The sequence below is a fragment of the Zeus faber genome (assembly GCF_960531495.2).
Source record: "Zeus faber genome assembly, chromosome: 8".
Classification (NCBI taxonomy): domain Eukaryota; kingdom Metazoa; phylum Chordata; class Actinopteri; order Zeiformes; family Zeidae; genus Zeus; species Zeus faber.
The window spans coordinates 25,181,499-25,201,695 of NC_137195.1; the positions used below are offsets into that span (position 1 = coordinate 25,181,499).

The 20,197-nt window shown below is 46.6% G+C and overlaps 1 protein-coding gene across 2 annotated transcripts in view; it reads left to right on the forward strand.

The window, feature by feature from the left end:
- Positions 1–4,865, forward strand: part of cdkal1 (CDK5 regulatory subunit associated protein 1-like 1) — a 300,473-nt gene extending 295,608 nt beyond the window's left edge. For both annotated transcript variants that reach the window (XM_080004992.1, XM_080004993.1), the window contains exon 15: positions 3,859–4,865. In XM_080004992.1, the coding sequence (XP_079861118.1) occupies positions 3,859–4,035 (177 nt within the window). In that variant the 3' untranslated portion in view covers positions 4,036–4,865. The remainder of the gene's footprint in view (positions 1–3,858) is intronic.
- Positions 4,866–20,197: the final 15,332 nt, after the last annotated feature.

Genomic DNA, 20,197 nt, shown 5'->3' on the forward strand with positions numbered 1-20,197 from the left:
CCAAGAAAGTCTCTGTGCAAGGGTGTCAAGTTAAAAATGACGATAATAATAATATGTGGTAATATATGATAAGCGTATTCAGTCTCTTTTATTGCACAGTGAGTAGATTTGAAACATCAGGGCATCAAAATGCACAACACACCATGATTGTATCCGGAAAAGCATCTGAAAATAACATGTTGTACTATTGTGGATTAAATAAAAGGTTTGTGTTTCAAGGTGGGCTTGAACGTGGCCTCTCCTCCTTGAAGGACTCAACTGTTTTACGTTACTCGGCAGAGGAAGTGTGAGTGGAACAGGGTGCAGACTTACTCCCAAAAACGCACACAACTCAATTGAAGGACTCAATGTTCCTCGTATATGCAAAGGACACCTGAAAGTTTAAAGAAAGCGGACGTTCACGAAAGTGTGTTTACGTGTCAATCTTAGCTGCGGCTGAATATGAAATCCCATTTCTCACGCAGTAGCCGTCCCTCGTGGACTTGATTAAAGGTTAGTCCGCGGCACCGCCGATCGATCGCTCGATATCCCTCATGCATAATCCACCTTCCGGGTGATAAGGCATTTCACCGACTGTCGTCCAGAAGGTTGGAAGTATGGAGGAACCATCTCAAGGTCACCCACATCAAAACCCCACCGCCCCCTTCAACCATTGAGAATCAGCCCAGTTTAATGTTCTATGCCCACAACCACATACACACTTATCAGTTGATCGTCATCGACCAGGATGAGTTGTCCTCTTTGGTTACAAAGTAAAAGTAATAATGTACAAGGTTAATATACCTTGAATATACTGGACAGAGTCAAGCTAACACAGCTACAAATAAGAATGTACGCCGGGGTACGTACATGGAGGCCTCATTCTAGATCTTTAACACTTCATTAGCTGTGACCCACGCATGCAGTGTATGTGTTTGGAATCTCAAGTTGGAATATTTTCAGTAGTATTCAAGAGTATGGGGGCCCCGTTCTAATCCTGCCGTGACTTCTTCCTCAATAAGCGCCCTGTCTATGCCTGCGCTCTTAGGATTTGAGTAGTGCACCCAGAAACGTAGATAATTCATATTTGATCATGTTTTGACACAGAATTGAAATGCGCGTTGGTTTTATGCAGAGACAACGGCCAGAGAACTGCTGGAGAAAGTGATTATCCTAAGTGATAAAAATCTGATGATTTAGATCATATAATATTAATAATAATAATAATAATATCTAACCTATTGTGATTATAATATATAACATAATCTGATAATCAGTTGAAGCTCAGAACAACACGTTGAGACGCAGCGCAGGCTTCGGGTTGAACAGAGGTTTATAGAAAAACTGAATTTTTTCTTTTTGTGTCAATACTCTTTAGTTGTAAATTATAAATCCTGCACTTTTGCAACGGTGAGACTTTCTCAGACACTCTCCCCGGCTCCGCCCCTCCGCTCTGTCCCTGGTGTTGGAGGCTGATGGCCCATCAGTCTGAACAATAGGATGTGACACGTACGGGTGCATCACTGATTGCTGATTACTGAAAGAGAAAAACACAGCCATCCTGGTGTTAAAAGACTGCAGCAAAAGCCGGATGGAACAAACGCAACGTGATGCTTGTCATGGACCGTGCATCTTTATCCATCTTTATCTAAATAGGTTTCAGGGTGTGTTAAATCACGGTTAACAAACTATATCTATTATACATTCCACAAAAACAGGCATCAGCTTTTGGTTGCCGAAACTGAAAATATATTTGTCACCTTTAGTCACCTTGTATTTTGAGTAATTAAGATACTATGCACTTAGCCTGTGTCTCTGTCTCTCTCTTACACCCACATACATGTACATGCTCACCACACACACAATAAGAATCTCAACAGTCCTGTTTGTCCCCTCATTGTTAACTAATACATGCCCGTTCAAAATGTAAGACTTTCTAATACATTTTGTTTAACTGTGCTTAATGGCAAAATGTCAATGGTTCGGTCCTGTGTTCCACAATGGAAGATGAAACTGCCAGTTAAAGTCATGCAGCGGGGACTTTGTGGCTCAGTCGCAGAGCCCTGATGCACCACTTCCCTCTGGCTCCCTGTTTATTTACACTTGTCCAAAATGCACCACATTGGACACCGCATGCACTTGGGTCCCCAGAAATACACCTGTCAAGTGTGAAGTATATCGGATGAATAGCTGTCAAGATAATCAAAGGACATCCGGCCAGACAGAGATTCCTTCCTTTATAATTAGATTATAGTTAAGATGGTAACTCTTATTTGCATCTTTCCATTTAAAAGTAGCTCTCCACCAGATGAAATCTGAGCCGTGCTCCTCATCAATGCTGTGTGTCTACAAAGATAAGAACCGTTTATTGTATTGTAATGGCTATATGTTAGCAAATAATGGCCAAATTGACTAGAAAAAAGACTAAAAGCAAGGACATTTCCTTTATTATTATTTTTTGTTTATATTTTTTATATTTTATTTTAGTTTGTTTAGTACACAATGTATTTTCAATATTGTTTGTTTACTGTCTAGCTTTAACAAAAATGTTTTTTTCATGCCTAGTTTTAGTTTTTAGTTTAGTGTTTAGGTTAACTGTGCAGGGATGCGAACACATGTATGGTGAAAAAAGGTCTTAAATACTTATGGTGGTCGCCAATGGTTATCCGAGTTCCCATGAACGCATCAGAGAATGAGTATGCCAGTTAATTGATCGCAAATGGAGTCGTTCTATTGTACGAATAAAAAATGCTAAATTGGGAAATCTCTTCTGGATCGGTTTGGACGATTTACACATTTAAGTCACCCAAATTGACGTTAAAACACCGACATTCACCGGAAAACAAGTTGTTTGACGGACGGTAATAACCTTGCTCGACTGCCGCCCACTGTCATTGGCTGTTCGGCTGACAGCGCTGTCGGCAGCTGAGCAGCAGAGAAGCTTCATGGTGCGCTGGGATTTTTAGCTCAACTTTAATCAGGACGCACACTTTTTCGTTCTCTGGCTGTGTGGAAATCTGATGTTCTCATGTCACAGGTGACGGAGAAAGGCATTGAACAGGGCTTTCCACGTACACTAGTGGGCATGTGAGTAAATGCACCAACATACATGCAGCGTTCTGGTTCCAACTGTAACAGCAATATATAAATATCACTAATGCAGCAAATTGATTTATTATGGGGCGTACTTTTTGATGTTTAGGGGTCCCTAATTGCTGTCCCTAATTTTAATGTCAAAAAGTGGTTGCCAAAGGGAGCAACCAGAGGCCACAAAATGGTTGCCAATTGACTTAATCTGGTTGCCGAGGGCAAGCGGGCAACCGTTACTCTCGAACCCTGGTCTAAGTCATGTAAATAACTTCCACATCAAGAGTGCAGGGTGTAGAAGGTGCAGAGAGATAACACATGTGGAGAGAGAGAGAGAGGTGGGACCAGGAAATGATGAGGCTGTTTAATTTCCCCCCATAGCGGCGTTGAATAATGTTCTAAGCGGTCTACGCATCTTGCTTTCAAGGGGGAACTCAAAGGGCGCGTGGTGATCAGAGGCGATGACCTCGTCCCCTGCGTTCCAAGCTCCTTCTCACAAAGACGCCAGTGGACAGCGGGGTTGGCGATCTCAGGGTCTCGCTCTCATCCACTTGCCTTCTTGTGCTCCTTCGCTTTGCGTCCTTCCTCTCACAAGTCTTCTTCATCCCTCACTGTCTACGCCCCTGACAGGCGGGTGGTTCTTCTTGATGGTTTAGTGTAACATTAGCGATGACAGAAGGCGGACCTTGCAGCCCCCACGGTCAATTGATCCTCTGCGTTGGGTTGGTGGGTACAGTATGTTTGTTTGAACTGGGTCTAATTCTTGATTCCTCTGCCCCCCCCCCCTTGCAGGAACGCTCAGCGCTTTTGGCCAACGGCTCCCAAGGACCCCTCCCTACCTCCTCCCCCTCCTGTACCGGCTCGCTGATCGCCTCCTACGGCCCCGACAGGGAGGGCCTGAAGACGCTGGGGTGGGGGCTGGCGCTGGCGGCCGCCATCTTGGCCCTTCTTCTGGAAAAGCTGTACTGAGGTAGCCACCCAAAATATGAGTTGAATCCGCTTGACCCAAAGAGCGGGGGAGGACATTGGAGGAGGGTGGGTCCCCTTGATAGGATCGTTTTCTTTCGAGTTTTCTTCAGACGAACACTTCCCGCCCGTGAGTTTTGTTGGGAAAACGCTGCCAAGCCAACCTGAGAGGACAGCAGGAAGTCGAACTACCATGAAAACAGTGGCGTGGCTCCACGTTTTTTACGTTTTGTGTCACCTCATTTTAAATTTGTTTTTACCGTGATGTAATAAACAATGTTACACTATTGCTCTGCTTTCTCTTTAGGTAATAAGCCCTGACTCGCAGGTCTTTAGCCAATCGTTTCAACGCTTTTATTTTGAAACACAGGGAACAATATGAGTGGTTATTTTCATTGTTTTCCATCTTAAAACCTAAAGTTCGTCAGTGACGTTGGTCAGCGTACTCTCAAATCAACCCCACACCTCAACTCGATGAACCGTGGAGTGATCTGTCATTAAAAGTGGTTTGGTTTTTTTAAAACCTGTATTTCAAAATATTTATTTTCGACCACAGACATTTAGACAGATATAGACACAGATATTTTTTAGAGCGGGTACAAATGGACTACGTTCTCTCGTTGATTTGAAATATTTTCTTTTAATTCAAATTTTACGGTTGCCAGTAGAATCGACTTAGCGTCTTGCGTCATTCTACAAGTCGTAACCTGTGATTCGTTGGCAACTCGGTTCATGTATCGTCTTCAAAGTATCAAATGGATTTTGGACGTTTGTAAAGGCTCCTGTATTTTCGATGAATTGATCCATTGGTTGATTTCCCCAATACAGAACGATTTCAATTACCCCCCCCGGTGTCGTTGTTCGTCTTCTTCCTGTCTCTTTGTCTGAGTTGCCCTACGAACATCCTGTGTGTGTGTGCGTGTGTGTGCGTGTGTGCGTGCGTGCGTGAGCTGCTGTTGCGGGCTGTTTCTGTCTTGGGTTTCCCACTCACATGTTATAAGTTATTCACAGACAGTCTTCTATAGGGGCCCACACACCATCTCCAGCTCGGTATTATCCGAGGAAATGGGGCATGTCACAAATATAGACACACACATACATGCATGTACCCCAACTTTGTCTTGGAACCTAAATGACACACACACACACACACACACACACACACACACACACTCCCGCTTTGGATCGAGCGGGAAAGTGGCGCACATCATCAGAAAAACTTGCACACAAACATCCCGACGCCTTTTTCCCCTCGCACGTACACACGAAAGCTTTATATTATCCGATCAAATGACGCGTGTCTGTCTCGCGCACACATAGAAACACACACACACACACACACACACGCACACAGACATCCGCTGGCTTTGTATTATGTGATCAAATGATGCGTGTAGCCGTGTAGCTTGTTACGTGCCGGCTACAGCGGCCCACATTATTCTTCAGCCGTCCGTGCTGCGTGACAGATTCTTTTGATGCTCTGTAAGCACATTTCCTGCCAGTTACACTGCATTGTTCTCCTCTGAAATATGGAATACAACAACATACATTTTTTTTTTTGGGGGCGGGGGGGGGATTGGTTCATCGCTTATTGTGAAATATTGAGGTGGGCTCTAGTTGAAGCAGGGATCATTATTCATGAGGGATGGACGGACGGAGACGCGCGTCCAGAGACATAGGAGTCGGACATTAAAGCGGCAGTCTGTGTTGCCCCTTGTTTTTAGTCTTTTTTTTTTTTTTGGTCATCAAGCGAATGGGATTCCCAAAGGCCCCGCCAAGCGCTTTGATACTGACGATGTGGCAGCGTTCGCAGTTTGAGACATCTGGGTTGTTTTGTGAGACAGTTAAGAGGCCGAAAGGCATGTTCACTTCACACACACACACACACACACACACACACACACATTTGGCAGAGTTGGAGTGGTAGACAGAAATTTAATTTCCAATTAAAATGTAGAGATTGGTTGTTGGAGGTGTTGTTGAAGCAGCAGACATGACGACTTGGACTTGGTCAAGCGCTGTGCCAGAGGTTTAGCGCAGGAGCCAAAGTCGTCTGGAAATTATTAGAACGCACAAGCGGCGAGCTCCAACTCGCGGGTCGGGGCTCGTGGAGCCCGCGTGCTGCCGGAGGGGCCGCGGGCTCGAGCTCCGCCCCCACTTTTCAACGTTCACTACCAAATTGTCCCGGTTTTCACCACAATTAAAATAATAATAATAATATTTCAGTCGTTTCCAGCGCTTCCATACACGTGTATCATGTTCTGGCCCACTCATTACCGAACCCAGTCGAAAAACATAAACAATTCACCACGAAACATCAGAGCTTATAATAATTATAATAATAATAATAATAATGATCGTAATAATAACAATTGTTATTATTAACCCCCATCCTGATGAAAAGGCAGAGATGTATGCAGACGTCAAGCAAACCAGTTCTTAGAAGGTTCGCAAGTTGAACCACCTGCGAACTGGCACGAGCACCAGCCCAGAACCAGAACGAGGTTTGCGTTGGTGGAAAGGGGCTTTTTGTGTATATAGGAGACCTTCTAATGTGTTTTCATAGTAGCTACACAATCAATGTCCAGGAACATGGTTTGGATGTGCGGTGTGGTGCCAGTGTTCAGAGAGAGCACCTCAGCTGAAAAGATGGACTCCAGGAATCCCGCACTGTATTTCCCTGCCGTCTTAATGATAAGTGACTTGCACTGTCAGTCCAAAGCAATAAGCCTAGTTTCTGCTTTTCAAAATGTAATGTGGGCCCAGTCCCTGCCCCCCAGGTATAACAGCGGATTACATCCGAAACAATGCTGTACAGTTGGCCGCTGTGTGTGTGTGTGTGTGTGTGTGTGTGTGTGTGTGTGTGTGTGTGTGTGTGTGTGTGTGTGTGTGTGTGTGTGTGTGTGTGTGTGTGTGTGGGGCTTGTCAACACATAGCTGCGGGGCAGACAGATTGTAACAGCAGTGACTGACAGTTCCTTGCATCCACAGCCCTGACTGGAAGAATGTCTGTTAATAATGCATGTGTGTGCACGTGCGCTTTATCAGTCTGTGTGTGTGTGTGTGTGTGTGTGTGTGTGTGTGTGTTGGTTTGTCCCTAAACCTAGTTTGTCTCGGAATAACAGAATGCTGCCCTAATTAGTAGCAACCACTGAGGTGTAGTTTTGGTTTGGTTTGGTAGACACGTTCACGCACGCACACACACACACACACACATGTTCAGTGTGGGTGGAGCCACAATGAACCTTTTCCAATATGAATAATGTGTATATAAATAAAATGTGAATATTTTACTTTTAGCCTTCCATGTTCCTTGAGGCTTCCACAGTTTCCACTGGACTTGGCGGCCACGTTGGAGGTTCTACAAGAAGTTTGTGGTTTACTCATCATTGCGTAGTTCTGTCCACTTCTGGTCTCATTTTCTGGTGTTGTATGGATGCATATGAAAAGGAGGGAGGGGCTCAGAGGTGGACTCCTTGCGAGGCCTTGTAAGTAGAATTTACTGATAGCGCGAGTGCTTTTTGGTTCCCTTCACGTTGAGTTTTGTTCGTGAGCAAAGCTTGGTCGGCTGCAAAGTTGACGGCGGGGTCTCCCTTCGAAGCGGCGTCCTCAACCGTCCGAACGCGCTCGGTGTTGTAGCTTCGTAATAAACTGTAATCCCACTCGATGGAGACATTAACCTGTAATGCGAAGAAAGAGGTCTCCGCTCTTTGGCCCCTCCTATCCATCGCTGCCTGTCATAAGACCCTTAAACCCCCCGTTTTGGCCTCTGCACTTCCAACGGACTTCAATGTCTTCAGGGCGTAAGAGGGAAAAATGACTTCACCTTCTACCTTGTTTATTTTATTGCCATATGAACTCATTGTACCTCTTCCTTTTTAATATAAATAATTTTATCAAATAATTTGATGTTCTCTGCGAAGCGTGACCCCGTCCTGAACAGCCCTCTTTAAAATGTTTATGCTTATGTTTTTAGTATTACCCGTGACGAGAGTGTGTGTCTTACTGAGAGACGGCCTCTCACACCACCCGGTTTGGTGGCCCCCGTGGCCGGATTCCTTGATTGCCGCACGTTTATCTGTAGGTACGTTTAAAAGGGGCAACCACTGCAGCCGCCTTGTCGCCGCTATGCACCCTGGGTACTCACATCCTGCTTTGCAGGGACGAGATTGGCTCGGTGGAAAGGCTTTGGTGGCTTGCCAGTCGCGTATTATTTTACCGGGTCTTATTTGTCTTTGACTTTGAGCGGCTGAGGGTGTTTGTAATCTCCAGGGAGACACTAGGGACCAAAGTCGGTATCTCGACTCCACGACGACATTCACGTCCCTGTAATGAGCGCACACACACACACGCACACACACGCACACACACACACACACACACAGCAGTTGGCACCACTTCATTTCTGCCGGGTGCACGGGAAGATGTCATTAATTTTAAAGACGTTCTTTTAAGACTTTAATAATTATATGCTCATACTTCAGTCGATGGGATTGTTTTTGGAAGCCTATTGGCATGCAATTTGTCTGGGTGTATCTTGACTCCGCTTCAGAGTTGAGTACCTCAGCTAAACGGCTTATTTGGAAAGGACGCCAGGCCCACCTGCGCTGACCTCCAACTGTAAAAATAACCTTTTTTCAAACACGATAAACAGCTCGGCAAATTGATGTTGGGTTATTTGAAATACCTCTGCCTTGGTTCTATTAAGCAGCCTTTATGTAAAGGCTTCCAAATTCCTTGTGCTGTTGGAGTACTTTCAATCTAAGTAATTGATCAAAGTTATCTAAAAATACGTTTTGCTTTTGCCTTGCAAAGGTAGAGAAAACAAACATTGAATTCATCAACTTATACCTCAAAGTAATTCATGGAGTTAATTTACTTAACAAACAGGTGACAGCAGCTGTAGAGGTTTTGACCACGTTGTCATGGCGATAACCGTTCCATTCGGCACATCGGAGAGATGCTGATCAGTTGCCATGACAAAAGCATTGTTCCCCTCCGAGATTCCTGCGACAGCTCTAGGAAGGAACCTTCCGGAATTTTCAGTTTCTTTGGCCGTGGTCGCCCTTCCAAAGTAAACTGAGCTTCCTAGTGAAGAGCGTCCTCCGGGTCCGTTGCCACGGGACCGTTTCCAGCTTGTCACTCAGGATAACGCCTTTAGAAATCACAGGAATCCCTTGACGTGACCCGCCTTGTGATTACAGGTGAACTGTCTGACCGTTCCATATCTCGATAGCCAATTACACCCCCCTCTGATGCCGTGATGCCGCTTTGTCATAAAATCTTTATGACTAAGGGGGAAATCAATGGAGGCATATTTGAACGCCATGGCCAGGTTATCAATGGCCTCTGATAGGATGGTGGAGGGCGCGCACACACATGCACACAGGCGTGCGGGCGAGGGGGGAGCTAATCTATGGGCCACTAATTAGAAGCTAGGGATCGGAAAGAAGGGAGTAATGGAAGGAAGCGTCGTGTTGCCAGGTCCAAACCGGTGACAAACTGCCTCTTAACTGAGAGCAGGTCGCTCTGGAGGAGCGGTCCCTCTCCTCTTTGACCATCCCTCAGATTTGATTGTTGAGGCGAGGCAGTTACAGTTTCCCGCCGACGACCCTTCCCTCAATGTCTTGTCTTTGAGGGGGCGTAAGACGTGACCGTTGGAACTTCCTTCGCCGAGGGCGATGCACCGATGTGTTTTATGTGACCACGAGGGCAGTTACGCGCTGACTAATACCCTAATCACCGTCTGAAGAATCCCTCAGGGCCTTGTCTAAGGCATCCCGACTGTTGAAGATGGGACGTCCACGGCCGGGTGGGTTTTCTGTAACCCTTGTACGGAAGCCCGTTGAAGCCCGATTTATTTTGAACACTTTTGTAGGATTTATTTCCTTCAACCACATCAGCGATTTCTCTCCCCGGGACCCTTTTCAGGTCGAAGGGGAACCATAATTGGGGCGAACGTTACCCCGGAAGGAAGCGCAGGCCTCTCCTGCCGTCGGACAAACCACCCGAGGGATGAGCACAGAAAGGTCTATCGCGGCTACAGCGGTTGGGCTTTCGCGAGATTCTGTCCCAAAGCCGCCGGAAAAAACGGCGCCGGCGTCCTGAGTTTGGCAAAGAACCCTCGGATGGAATTATAGGCTTGGATGGAATTATTTGCCGTGAACTGATAACATCCAAAGCAAATGTCAGCGACTGCAAGTGGAGCTTGCGTGCAGCGATTCTTCCTCGCCCCCACCCTCCTGACGCATCCGCCCTCAGCCCTGTCCCCCCACCCGCCGACGCTCAATCCACTGAGCTGCGACTGATCCAACGCGAGAGCGGAGATTTAGTTCAAAAACACCAACACGCAGTTTACCTGTCCATGCATATATTTACACACAATGTATAACATTTAGAAAATGATGTATTATCAAAGTTGTTTTCCAACAATTGCCCACAACACAGACACACACACACACACACACACACACACACACACACACACACACACACAGCCTTCCTCCGCTGTTTTTTTGTGGTCTTTGGCATTTTTCTTCTTCATTTTGTGGCTGCTTCGGTGACTTCCAGTATTGCTCCTCTCCCGACATGTTACAAAACGGGTTGAAAAGTCATTGGCAGGGCAGCCTCGCAGCGGGCGGGGGGCTTGAGATGGAAGGGAAGTGTGTGTGTGTGTGTGTGTGTGTGTGGGGGAGCAGATCAACAGAAAGAGGAAAAATAATACCTACAGAAAACACTTTCATCACAATTTTCTTGTGACATGGTGAGTATTTTCTTTGCAGCCTGTGGGGGCTTTCTCTCTTTCCTCTCTCCTTTCATTCCTGTCCCCCCGCGCAGGCCTCCCCCTTTCCTACCCAACGATGGAGCTGGGCACAGGAAGGGAGAGGGAGAGAGAGAGGGAGAGAGAGAGAGAGACAGAGAGAGAGAGAGACAGAGAGAGAAGAGGGATGGAGATGGGTGACGGCAATAAGAGAGGTGAGATGGGGAAACAAGGAATACCGTAGCTAATAATGCAAATTACAATCGAAAAAAACCCCAAAAAGAGCAAGAAAAACAACCAAACCTCCTTCTTCCTCCTCTCTGTGAGTGGCAGGACCCAGGTCTCTGCACTCGGCATTTCCCACAATCCTTTGCCAATTAGAATTTCACAGGTTGAAATTAAAAAACCCCAGTAGCACGAGTAGGTGGGTGTGTGTGTGTGTGTGTGTATGTGTGTGTGTGTGTGTGTGTGTGTGTGTGTGTGTCTGAGTTGTATGCCTTTATTTTATCCGCGTGCACATTAATGTTTTTGTGCGATTGCGCATTACTGTGTTTATGTGTGTGTGTGTGTGTGTGCGTGCGCGCCATTCAACGAGATGAGGGCACACACACACTGTCAAAGTGATTTCAAGCTGTTCATAAGCTAAGCTCACAAAAACGGATCTTTGCAGAGCGCGGGGGGGGTTGAAGGGGTCTGTGGGGGGTGGGGGGGTCTAAATCTCCACGTCTTGTTTTTTTTTTAGGAAATGTAATTCCCCACCATCACTTCATTTGTTGGTGATGAGGCTGCAAAAGCAAAGTAGCTCTAATCCTCTCTCTCTCTCTCTCTCTCTCTCATGATTATCAATCCCGTTCTTCTCTTCTTTCTCCTTCCTTTCTTCCTCGGCCACTTCAGTCGCCGCTCCGCTCCGCGCGGCGCCACCTCGGAGCGCTTTCTGCCGTAGAAAGCATCCTTGAAAGTCAAACTCCATCCGTCCTTTTTCCCTCTCCCCTCCTCCTCTTCCTTCCAGCCTTTTTTTTCTTCTTTGTTTTGTTTTGTTTCCTCTTCGCCTCCTCCTTCAAATGTCACCCGTGTTGACGTTCCCAATAAATTTGCCGTCAGGTTTAATTTTCCGGCAGAGAGCGTGAGGGGGGCTGATCCCTTTCCAATCAAAGAGCGTGGCGTCGCCTTCCAGGTCGTGTCAGGCTCCGCTCCTTCCTCCCAAAAGCAGGTTTTTTTTGGGGGGGGGTTCTTCTCTTCTGTATTGAACCTTCCACTCCACCTCCGCTCTCTCTCTCTCTCTCTCTCTCTCTCTCTCTCTCTCGCTCGCTTCAAATTTAACATGAGGAGGTTGGTGTTGGTGGGTGACGGAGACGAGACAGAGCAGCGTAGGGTCACGGAGGGCGGACGGGGGCTTCAAATCCGCCGGGTCGCCGCGGCCAGGTCCAGGTCCAGGTCTTGCCCGTGTGTGGGATGGACGGAGAGGGGAGGGAAACGGCGACGAGTCGGACAACGTGCCGCGGGACAAACGCTGCGGGAGGAAGCGGTGTCGTGGAACAGCCGGCGGTGGAAGGAGCTTTCTACTCCAGGAAGCGCAGACATCCTGACACTGAAAGGTCTTCCGTGACAGTGAAAGGAGCCACTTCAGTGAAAGCGTACACGCAGCTCCTCCTTAACGTACTTCAGATCCAGCCCCCCTCCAACATGCACTGAAGTGCTGCTGCACCTTTTATTTTTTTCCGATTGATTCATTGGATTGATTCCTCCCGTTTGGGTTTGAGTTGATATGGGATATAAATCCTGACCTTGTTTTAAAAAACTCAAGTAATGTCACCGAAATGTAGTGGAATACAGAGTAGAGAAAATCTCCTTGAGTACTTGTACTTTGGTACTTCCCATCACTGGGAACAGGAAAGTAGATCATGCTTTACAAAAGTGTGAGGCACTGGAAACATCGATGGATTAGGCGACTTTGTTTTCCGGGAAAAACCTGTCTTCCCTCTCTTCCTGTCTGTCTGTGTGTGTGTGTGTGTGTGCCTGAGTGCATCGGCCGCGTTGATGCCGAGAAGGTCGTCGTCGCCGGCGTAGAGTGAGAACGTCCCCGCGAGGTTGAGCTCCTGTGCGCCGCCGCTCCACCTCCTTACCCGTCTTGCCATCGCTCCTCTCTCCCTGTCTTTCTCTCCGTCTCCCTCCTGCCAACCTTCTCCTTCCCTGTCTCTGGATCGCCACGGACCGGTTGACTCTCGTGGCCTCTCCCTCTTCATCCTCTTCCCCTCTCTCTCTATTACACCCTATTATCTCTCCCCCCACATACTGGAGTTAAGTAATATTGTTAAATATTAATCTACCGTCAGGCCCTATTGAATTAGTAGCAGCACAACTTGCTGACCTGTGTTTTCTGCCTCCATATAGCTCCTTGCAGCATACGGGGGGTGTGTGTGTGTGTGTGTGTGTGTGTGTGTGTGTGTGTGTGTACACACTCTGCGGCGTTAAGGGCATTTAAGTGTGAAAGTGTTTCTAAATTGCCCTTAAACAGCTCTGGGGACGAGTTAGGTAGATATAGACCCTGCATGGCTAATGGAATGAGCGTTGCTCTTCTCGCAAAGGTGTGGAGGGGGGTACTGCGGAGGGAAGCAGTAGGAATACACAGACAAACACACACACACATCACACCATACACCGTGCACTGTTTATGGTAGATTTCAGACACACATCCCCTCATTGGTTCAAGGAAGGTTGGTGGAAACGGGCGAAGGTGAGGGTTCAGCTGTGCGTCACCCTCCCGCGCCTCCTTTCCTTTTCATCGTTCCGCCCTCCTTCTTCCTTTTCTTTTTCCTTTCCTTCATTTCATTTCATTTTTCCCGCCCCCCCCGTCTCGTACAGTACTTGTGTTGCAGTTTGACTTCACACTTTGCGCTTTCTTTTACTGCGTGAAAGAGGAGTAGTCTGTCTCCGTCTCTCTCTCTCTCTTTGTGTGTTTCTCTCTCCCTCTCTCTCTCTCTCTCTCTCTCCCGCTCTATCCAGCCAAGTTTAATCATGTTAGTCATGGTGCTGTAGATATATGGAGTCCTGCTTAATCTGTCTGACTCCGTTCCAGGGAGACATTCCCCTGAGAGCCCCTATGGATTCGCACGCACTGATACACACGCCCACGTGCACTGCATGTGTGCACGCACGCACACACACACACACACACACACACAGAAACACATGTACTCACACATGTACTTCTACCAGTCGACGCAAGACCTACAGTTTAAAATGATGACATGAAGGCATGCCTGTTTGGCCATGGAAACGGACGTTTGCAAGTCTTGAAGTACATACACACCCGAAAACAAATGCACACGGATACACACATATGTAAATATCCAGAGAAAATTCCTGCCCGGCACTTTACATACAGTCAAACAAAGCACACAGAGTGACGAACAAATCGGATTGACTGAGTTGACTCTTGTTGTAAACGGCATTAATGTATTTAGCTTAAAATGTTTTATGACTTAAAGTTGTATACCAGTACAATACACCCTTGGTGGACTGTATCCTTTGAGGCCCAACATGAAACACCCATCGCCCGTCAAATTACGCCCACTTTCCCACATGGTAGTCAAATCATCCCTTTGTACTCCCTCTTTCCCAATTACTTAACGACGTCATGGGGAAGGAGAGGGTAGTTAGGATGGTGTTCACAGGTTGGACCCCTTTTGGATCTAAAGACCACAGTGTAAAGGAACTGTGTTGGGTTACCTCCCATCACCTGCTGCTGGAGCAGTCGAGATCGGAGGGATGTAAAATGGAGACGTTGAAGAGACGGATGAGACTAGTTTAACTGCCTTCTGGCATTATTGGCTTGACGTTCATGGTTTTGGTTCTCAACAGCGTTTGAAGGAGCCATGTTGGGTCATGTCCCATGAAGGTAGAGCGGGGCATGGCAAAATAGACAGATGGACCAAAAACAAAGCGACTGAATGGTAAGGAAGGGATTGTGAAGGCCAGGTGATGGAAATTCTGAGATCGACAAGAGGAGAAGGATAATACTAGAGAATACTGGTTTATGTCTTGGCCTTTCATGAGGAGGCTTTTTAAAGCCCCCTCTCCCCTTTTTGGTTCTAGGGCCCACGGTAGGAACCATGTTGGGTTGCGTCCCATTGACTAAAGGTGCGACAAAAACAAAGCGACCGGTAAAGATGGCGACGATAGAAGGCCAGATGATGGAAATGGAGAGATGTAAAAGAGATGTAAAAGGACCTTTTGAGGTTATGTCCCATTGACTCCAGGTAGGGCAAAAACAAAGCGTCTGGAAAAGGGGTTTCACGGCATTTAACGAGGTGGCAGGTACCTTTTTTTTGTTCAAAATGGGTCGCATCAGTGAGAATGGAAAAACGTGGAGGAGAACGTTTGGGTGAGACATTAAAAACCTAAAACCAGCCCTTGCCAACATTTTATTTAACCGTCAGCAGTTGCGGTGGTGGTGAACCTCCCTCCTTATTCCCAGAGTCTACGCTGCCATAGCAGATCATTAAACTAAAAAAATCCTCTGGTGCACTGCGTGTGTGTGTGATGTTTAAAACATGAGGATGCAAATCCACCCTCCTCGCAGTCGGGGTATGTTTCACATACTTGTGTGTGTGTCCCGTACCCCCACCCCCCCACCCCACCCCGCCCCCTCACCCCCACTGTAGAAAAACATTGATGAGGAAAATGAAATATTTGGCTCTTCTATCCTTGGGGCCGCTTGGAGGATGGATCCTTCCAGACCCCGGCTTAATGACCAAGAGACCAACAGCAGCCTTGGAGCTCAGGCATTTTTTATTCATGTATATTTTTGGTTTGGTCTGGCCTAACGCGTCCGCTCACGCCTCTTGTTTATCCGATTTCATTTTTTCGACCCCTTCGTGGGTTCATTCGTCCGTTTAGACGCTCAGTCAATCTCTGCAATTGCCGTCATTTTCAGCTTAGCTTTTTCTTTGTTTATTTTCTTTTGCCATTTTACTTTCGGCTGTTCTCTGAGGGCCTTTCCTATATATATATATATATATATATATATATATATATATATATATATATATATATACACACAGTATATTTAGGGTGTTGTGTGAAGGGGGGACTCATGCAGCGTCTCTCCTATTTTAATTAGGTAGCAGATGCCCTTCCCATGTCCCGTCTGCTACTCCTGTGTGTGTGTGTGTGTGTGTGTGTGTGTGTGTGTGTGTGTGTGTGTGTGTGTGTGTGTGTGTGTGTGTGTGTGTGTGTGTGTGTGTGTGTGTGCGTGGGGGCCAATATGAGCCTGTGTGTGTGTGTATGGACACAGGGTACCCCCCCCCCAACCACACACACACACACACTCACCCTGTGCACAGTTTACAGCCATATAGTCCCCACGACTGTTAGGGTCGATCGTATGGAACGTGAATTTGTGATGGACGGACAGGACGGGGGGCTGTGTGTGTGTGTGTGGAGGGGGGGGCTTCGGCGTGGACACAGCTGAGAAAAGAGAGAGAGAGAGAGAGAGAGAGAAGTGTGGGGTGGGGGGTTCACAGGGTTCCCGAATGCCTCTTCTTGGCTGACTTGGCTCCTCGGCAGGTTCCTCGAGCAAAGGGGGAGATGGGAGGTGGGAGGTTTGGGTTCCGCTGGGGTGGAAGAGGCTAAAGGGTGCGATTGCAACTGTCGCAGTCAAATTAAATTTCAAGCTGAGAGGGAAAACACAGACACACACACACACACACACACACACACACACACACACACACACACACACACGCTCACGCCAGGGCTTGGATGGACCGTGAATCGCCGGTGCAGCGGATCAACACATTGGGATCAAGTCGTACTCGGTCGCATTTAATGCTCATTAAAGTCGGGAATTCGTTGAGAGCTCAGGCGGCAAAGGTCGACGAAAACAACAACAACAACAACTCTGGATGATGATGAGAGAGAGAGACAGCGAGAGAAACGATCAGAAACGGAGATAGTTGTTTAGTGCTAATGCCAGCCCCGTTGCCTCGCCATTGCATCAGTCAACGGTAAACAGGGTTGGCTCTGCCAATTCACAGCTTACCAAGGGGGAGGGAATGAGGGGTGGGAGGGAATGAGGGGTGGGAGGGGGTTCTGGAAGTGCACGTGCACGCACACACACTCACACACACATCCACTTAAACAACTGACGTTTAGAATAGATAACAGCTAAAACTCTTAGACGGAAAGAGCGTTTTGGGTTTCAGAATGGCCTTTTGTTATTTACGACCGATGATTCAATTCAGCCAATGACTTGTCTCCGCCGGCGAGCTACCGTGGGACTGAATAAGCGCTGAGGAGGGATCAGGGCCGGGTGATGTATGGAAACGTATCGAAAGAGGCAGTTTTGCTGGGAATGCACAAAAGCGAACATGCATAAAACATTTTTTACGTCTTTGAACGGTGTTGCGTCGGTTTTGCCTCCTCCTCGCTCAGCATGGTTTTCCATTCAGATCCAGTAGCATCGGGGAGTTCCACTGTCATGGACCGCCGTAGCCTAGTGGCACACCAGGCACACCACCCTGCACGACCTAAAGTTCATAGCAGGTGAAACAATGAGGTTTTTCTGCCCTTTTGAATGCAGAGCGACAAAGTAGCATCTAATGCCAATGCAAAGCCTTCGTCTCTGAAGTTTGGTTCACACCCCGTCCGCCATCGCAACTGACAGTCGGATCCTGCCCCTAGTGACCGTTGGATGAACTACGTCCGAGTTTTGCGTCACAAAATATGTCAGCAAAAATGGGAAAGATGTTTTTTGTTTTTCACTACAGCAGCAAGTAGTTTGCTCAACTTGACATTTACCATTAAACATGAATGACAGTTTAAAACTCTAAACTTAAAAAAGTGTGTACAAATATGAAAAAAAAACAATTCCGACATAAAAAGATATTTATTGATTATGAATATGGTGACATCCAAGGTTAATGTTAATAACGTAATAATTATATATACATGACTTATTTACATAGATTTAAGCCGAGTTCCAATAATAAATACTTGGACCTTTACTTGTGTTTAATTTTTGAGTGTTCAGTCCATTTCTGTTCAGTTCACACATTTTACATTACCCCTGACCATTTTGTTGATGATACATATATACATTTTTTTGATAATTTTGTCTCTAGTTTTGATTTTGGGAAAATATGAACATTATGATCAGAAAACCATCTCCTGTTCTTGCTCCGCTAACTACGATAACCCATTTTTGTGTCACCAAGTCACCAGTTAATTTTGCCGTATTTGTTAATTCAATATCAAAAAGCAGTCGTCAGCTTCTCATCTCCCCCTTTCAAATTGAATTAACAAACACAAAATACGACTTAATTAAGTAACTTGCCCAAAAAATGTGTTACTGTTCATCTCAATCCCACCAGTATTGTCCTTTACACACTTAGACTCAGCAGCTGAATTTGTTCCCGTCAGGGGGGCAGCACTAACATGCACCCCAAACAGACTAAAACATTAAAACATCACTGACATGTCTTTTCCTTGGCTGGAAATACATAATGGAGGGATAATTTTTGTTTTGTGACACAAATACTAAACTAATGACGGTGTGTGTGTGTGTGTGTGTGTGTGTGTGTGTGTGTGCGTGCGTGCGTGTGTGGTGCGCAAGAGTCTGTCTAGAAAGCGACTGAAGGAGAGAGTAGTTGAATGGGGGAAAGTGTAGGTGATTAGAAAAAAATCCATTCTGGTACAAAAGAGGCTGTGTGTGTGTGTGTGTGTGTGTGTGTGTGTGTGTGTGTGTGTGTGTGTGTGTGTGTGTGTGTGTGTGTGTGTGTGTGTGTGTGTGTGTGTGTGTGTGTGTGTGTGTGTGTGTGTTTTAGGGTTGATGTAACAGAATGGTAATTTTTTTTCATTGTTGTTTGGGTGCAAAAGCACTTTCCCCAAATGTGCTGTATTATGCCTGCAGTCAATCATTCTCTCTCTCTTTTGTCAGGGCATACACACACACACACACACACACACACACACACACACATATACACACACAACAGGCAGAAGGCCCATGTTGCCACCCAGAGATTTGGCGAATCATCGAGTTTTGTGTAAGTGTGTGTGTGTGTGTGTGTGTGTGTGTGTGTTTATAAGATAGTGTGTTGCCATAGCATTACAGCATCCCTAATTCCCCCAACCAGCCAAAAAGATATCCTGTTTGTTGCTCTAGTTTTTTTATTTCTGTTTTCTATTTTTCCTTTTGTCTCTCTCTTTTTCAATCCAAGTATTTACAGTACGAGTCATTTATCTAATTTGAACTGGAATTCGATCTTTGGACGCGACATTTTTTTTATTCCAGAAACAAATGATATTTCATTAAACATACTTGCAGATAAAAGTAAATATATAAAGATAAAGCCACATCAAAACGTGACATAATCCAACGGAAATGAAAGCTACGCTCACAGCGCGTGCGCGCGCGCACACACACACGCACACACACACACACACACTGTTCCCCCTCTGTGGAGGGTTTGACGTCAACCTTGTGGATCAATGGACTTCCTGCTTCTCCCTTTGGATCGTACATAATATAATACATAAGCAGGGCCAATGGCAAGCCCACTGGGAAACACACACACACACACACACACACACACACACGCACCCGCGCACTATACAGGCGGTGTGGGAAACCGAAATGTGATATATATCGACAGCTGAGGAGTCAGGCCACCGGATGAACCTTGACCTCCCAGAGGCCGATTTGATTGTCAGATTGACCCGGCAGGAGAGCGATCTGATTGGCAGATTCAATTTCGAGTTTTGATTCATTGACTTCCTGTCGGGGAGAGAGCGTAGCGTGTCTGCGCCGACGCTGCTATCGGAGGATTGAGCGCGTGCGCGAGAGGGAGCGATTTCACATGAGAAAGGAGATGTGCATGCTTAATTTGCCCGAGTGAGAAATCGAGCCTGTAAACTTGTACTTCTTGAAAGGCCGCTTCAACCTTTTTTGTCGAGAAGCGGAAAGTCTTGAAAGTCACCAAAATGGGACAAAATGACTCTTCTACTATGACTCTTTTTATGATGTGTTCGCTATGAAATTCCTCCTTCTCGAGTACTAAGGATGAAAGGCATTGAAGGGTGAGTGTGTATCAGCGCCTAACGCGCCGGTGTAAAGGCCGCCTGCTGCCATGATGCGGTCAAAATCCATGACGCTCCGTGGCCCCTACCTTGTTGGATTTTGTTCCTGATGTTGTTCCAGCACTTGGATTGTCTCTGCTCGTGGTTTTTATTTCTACAGGTTTCTGGCCAAAATGCTCCCCCACAGAGGAGAAGAACAGTTTGATGGTCCTTCAAGGGGCTTCCAGGTCCTTCAGGGGGTCCTTCTCGGACGCTGCTTACCTCAGGAGGTCCCCAACCTTCTTTTTTGGCCCAGGATCCCTTATAAGCTCCCCAAATTCTTGCG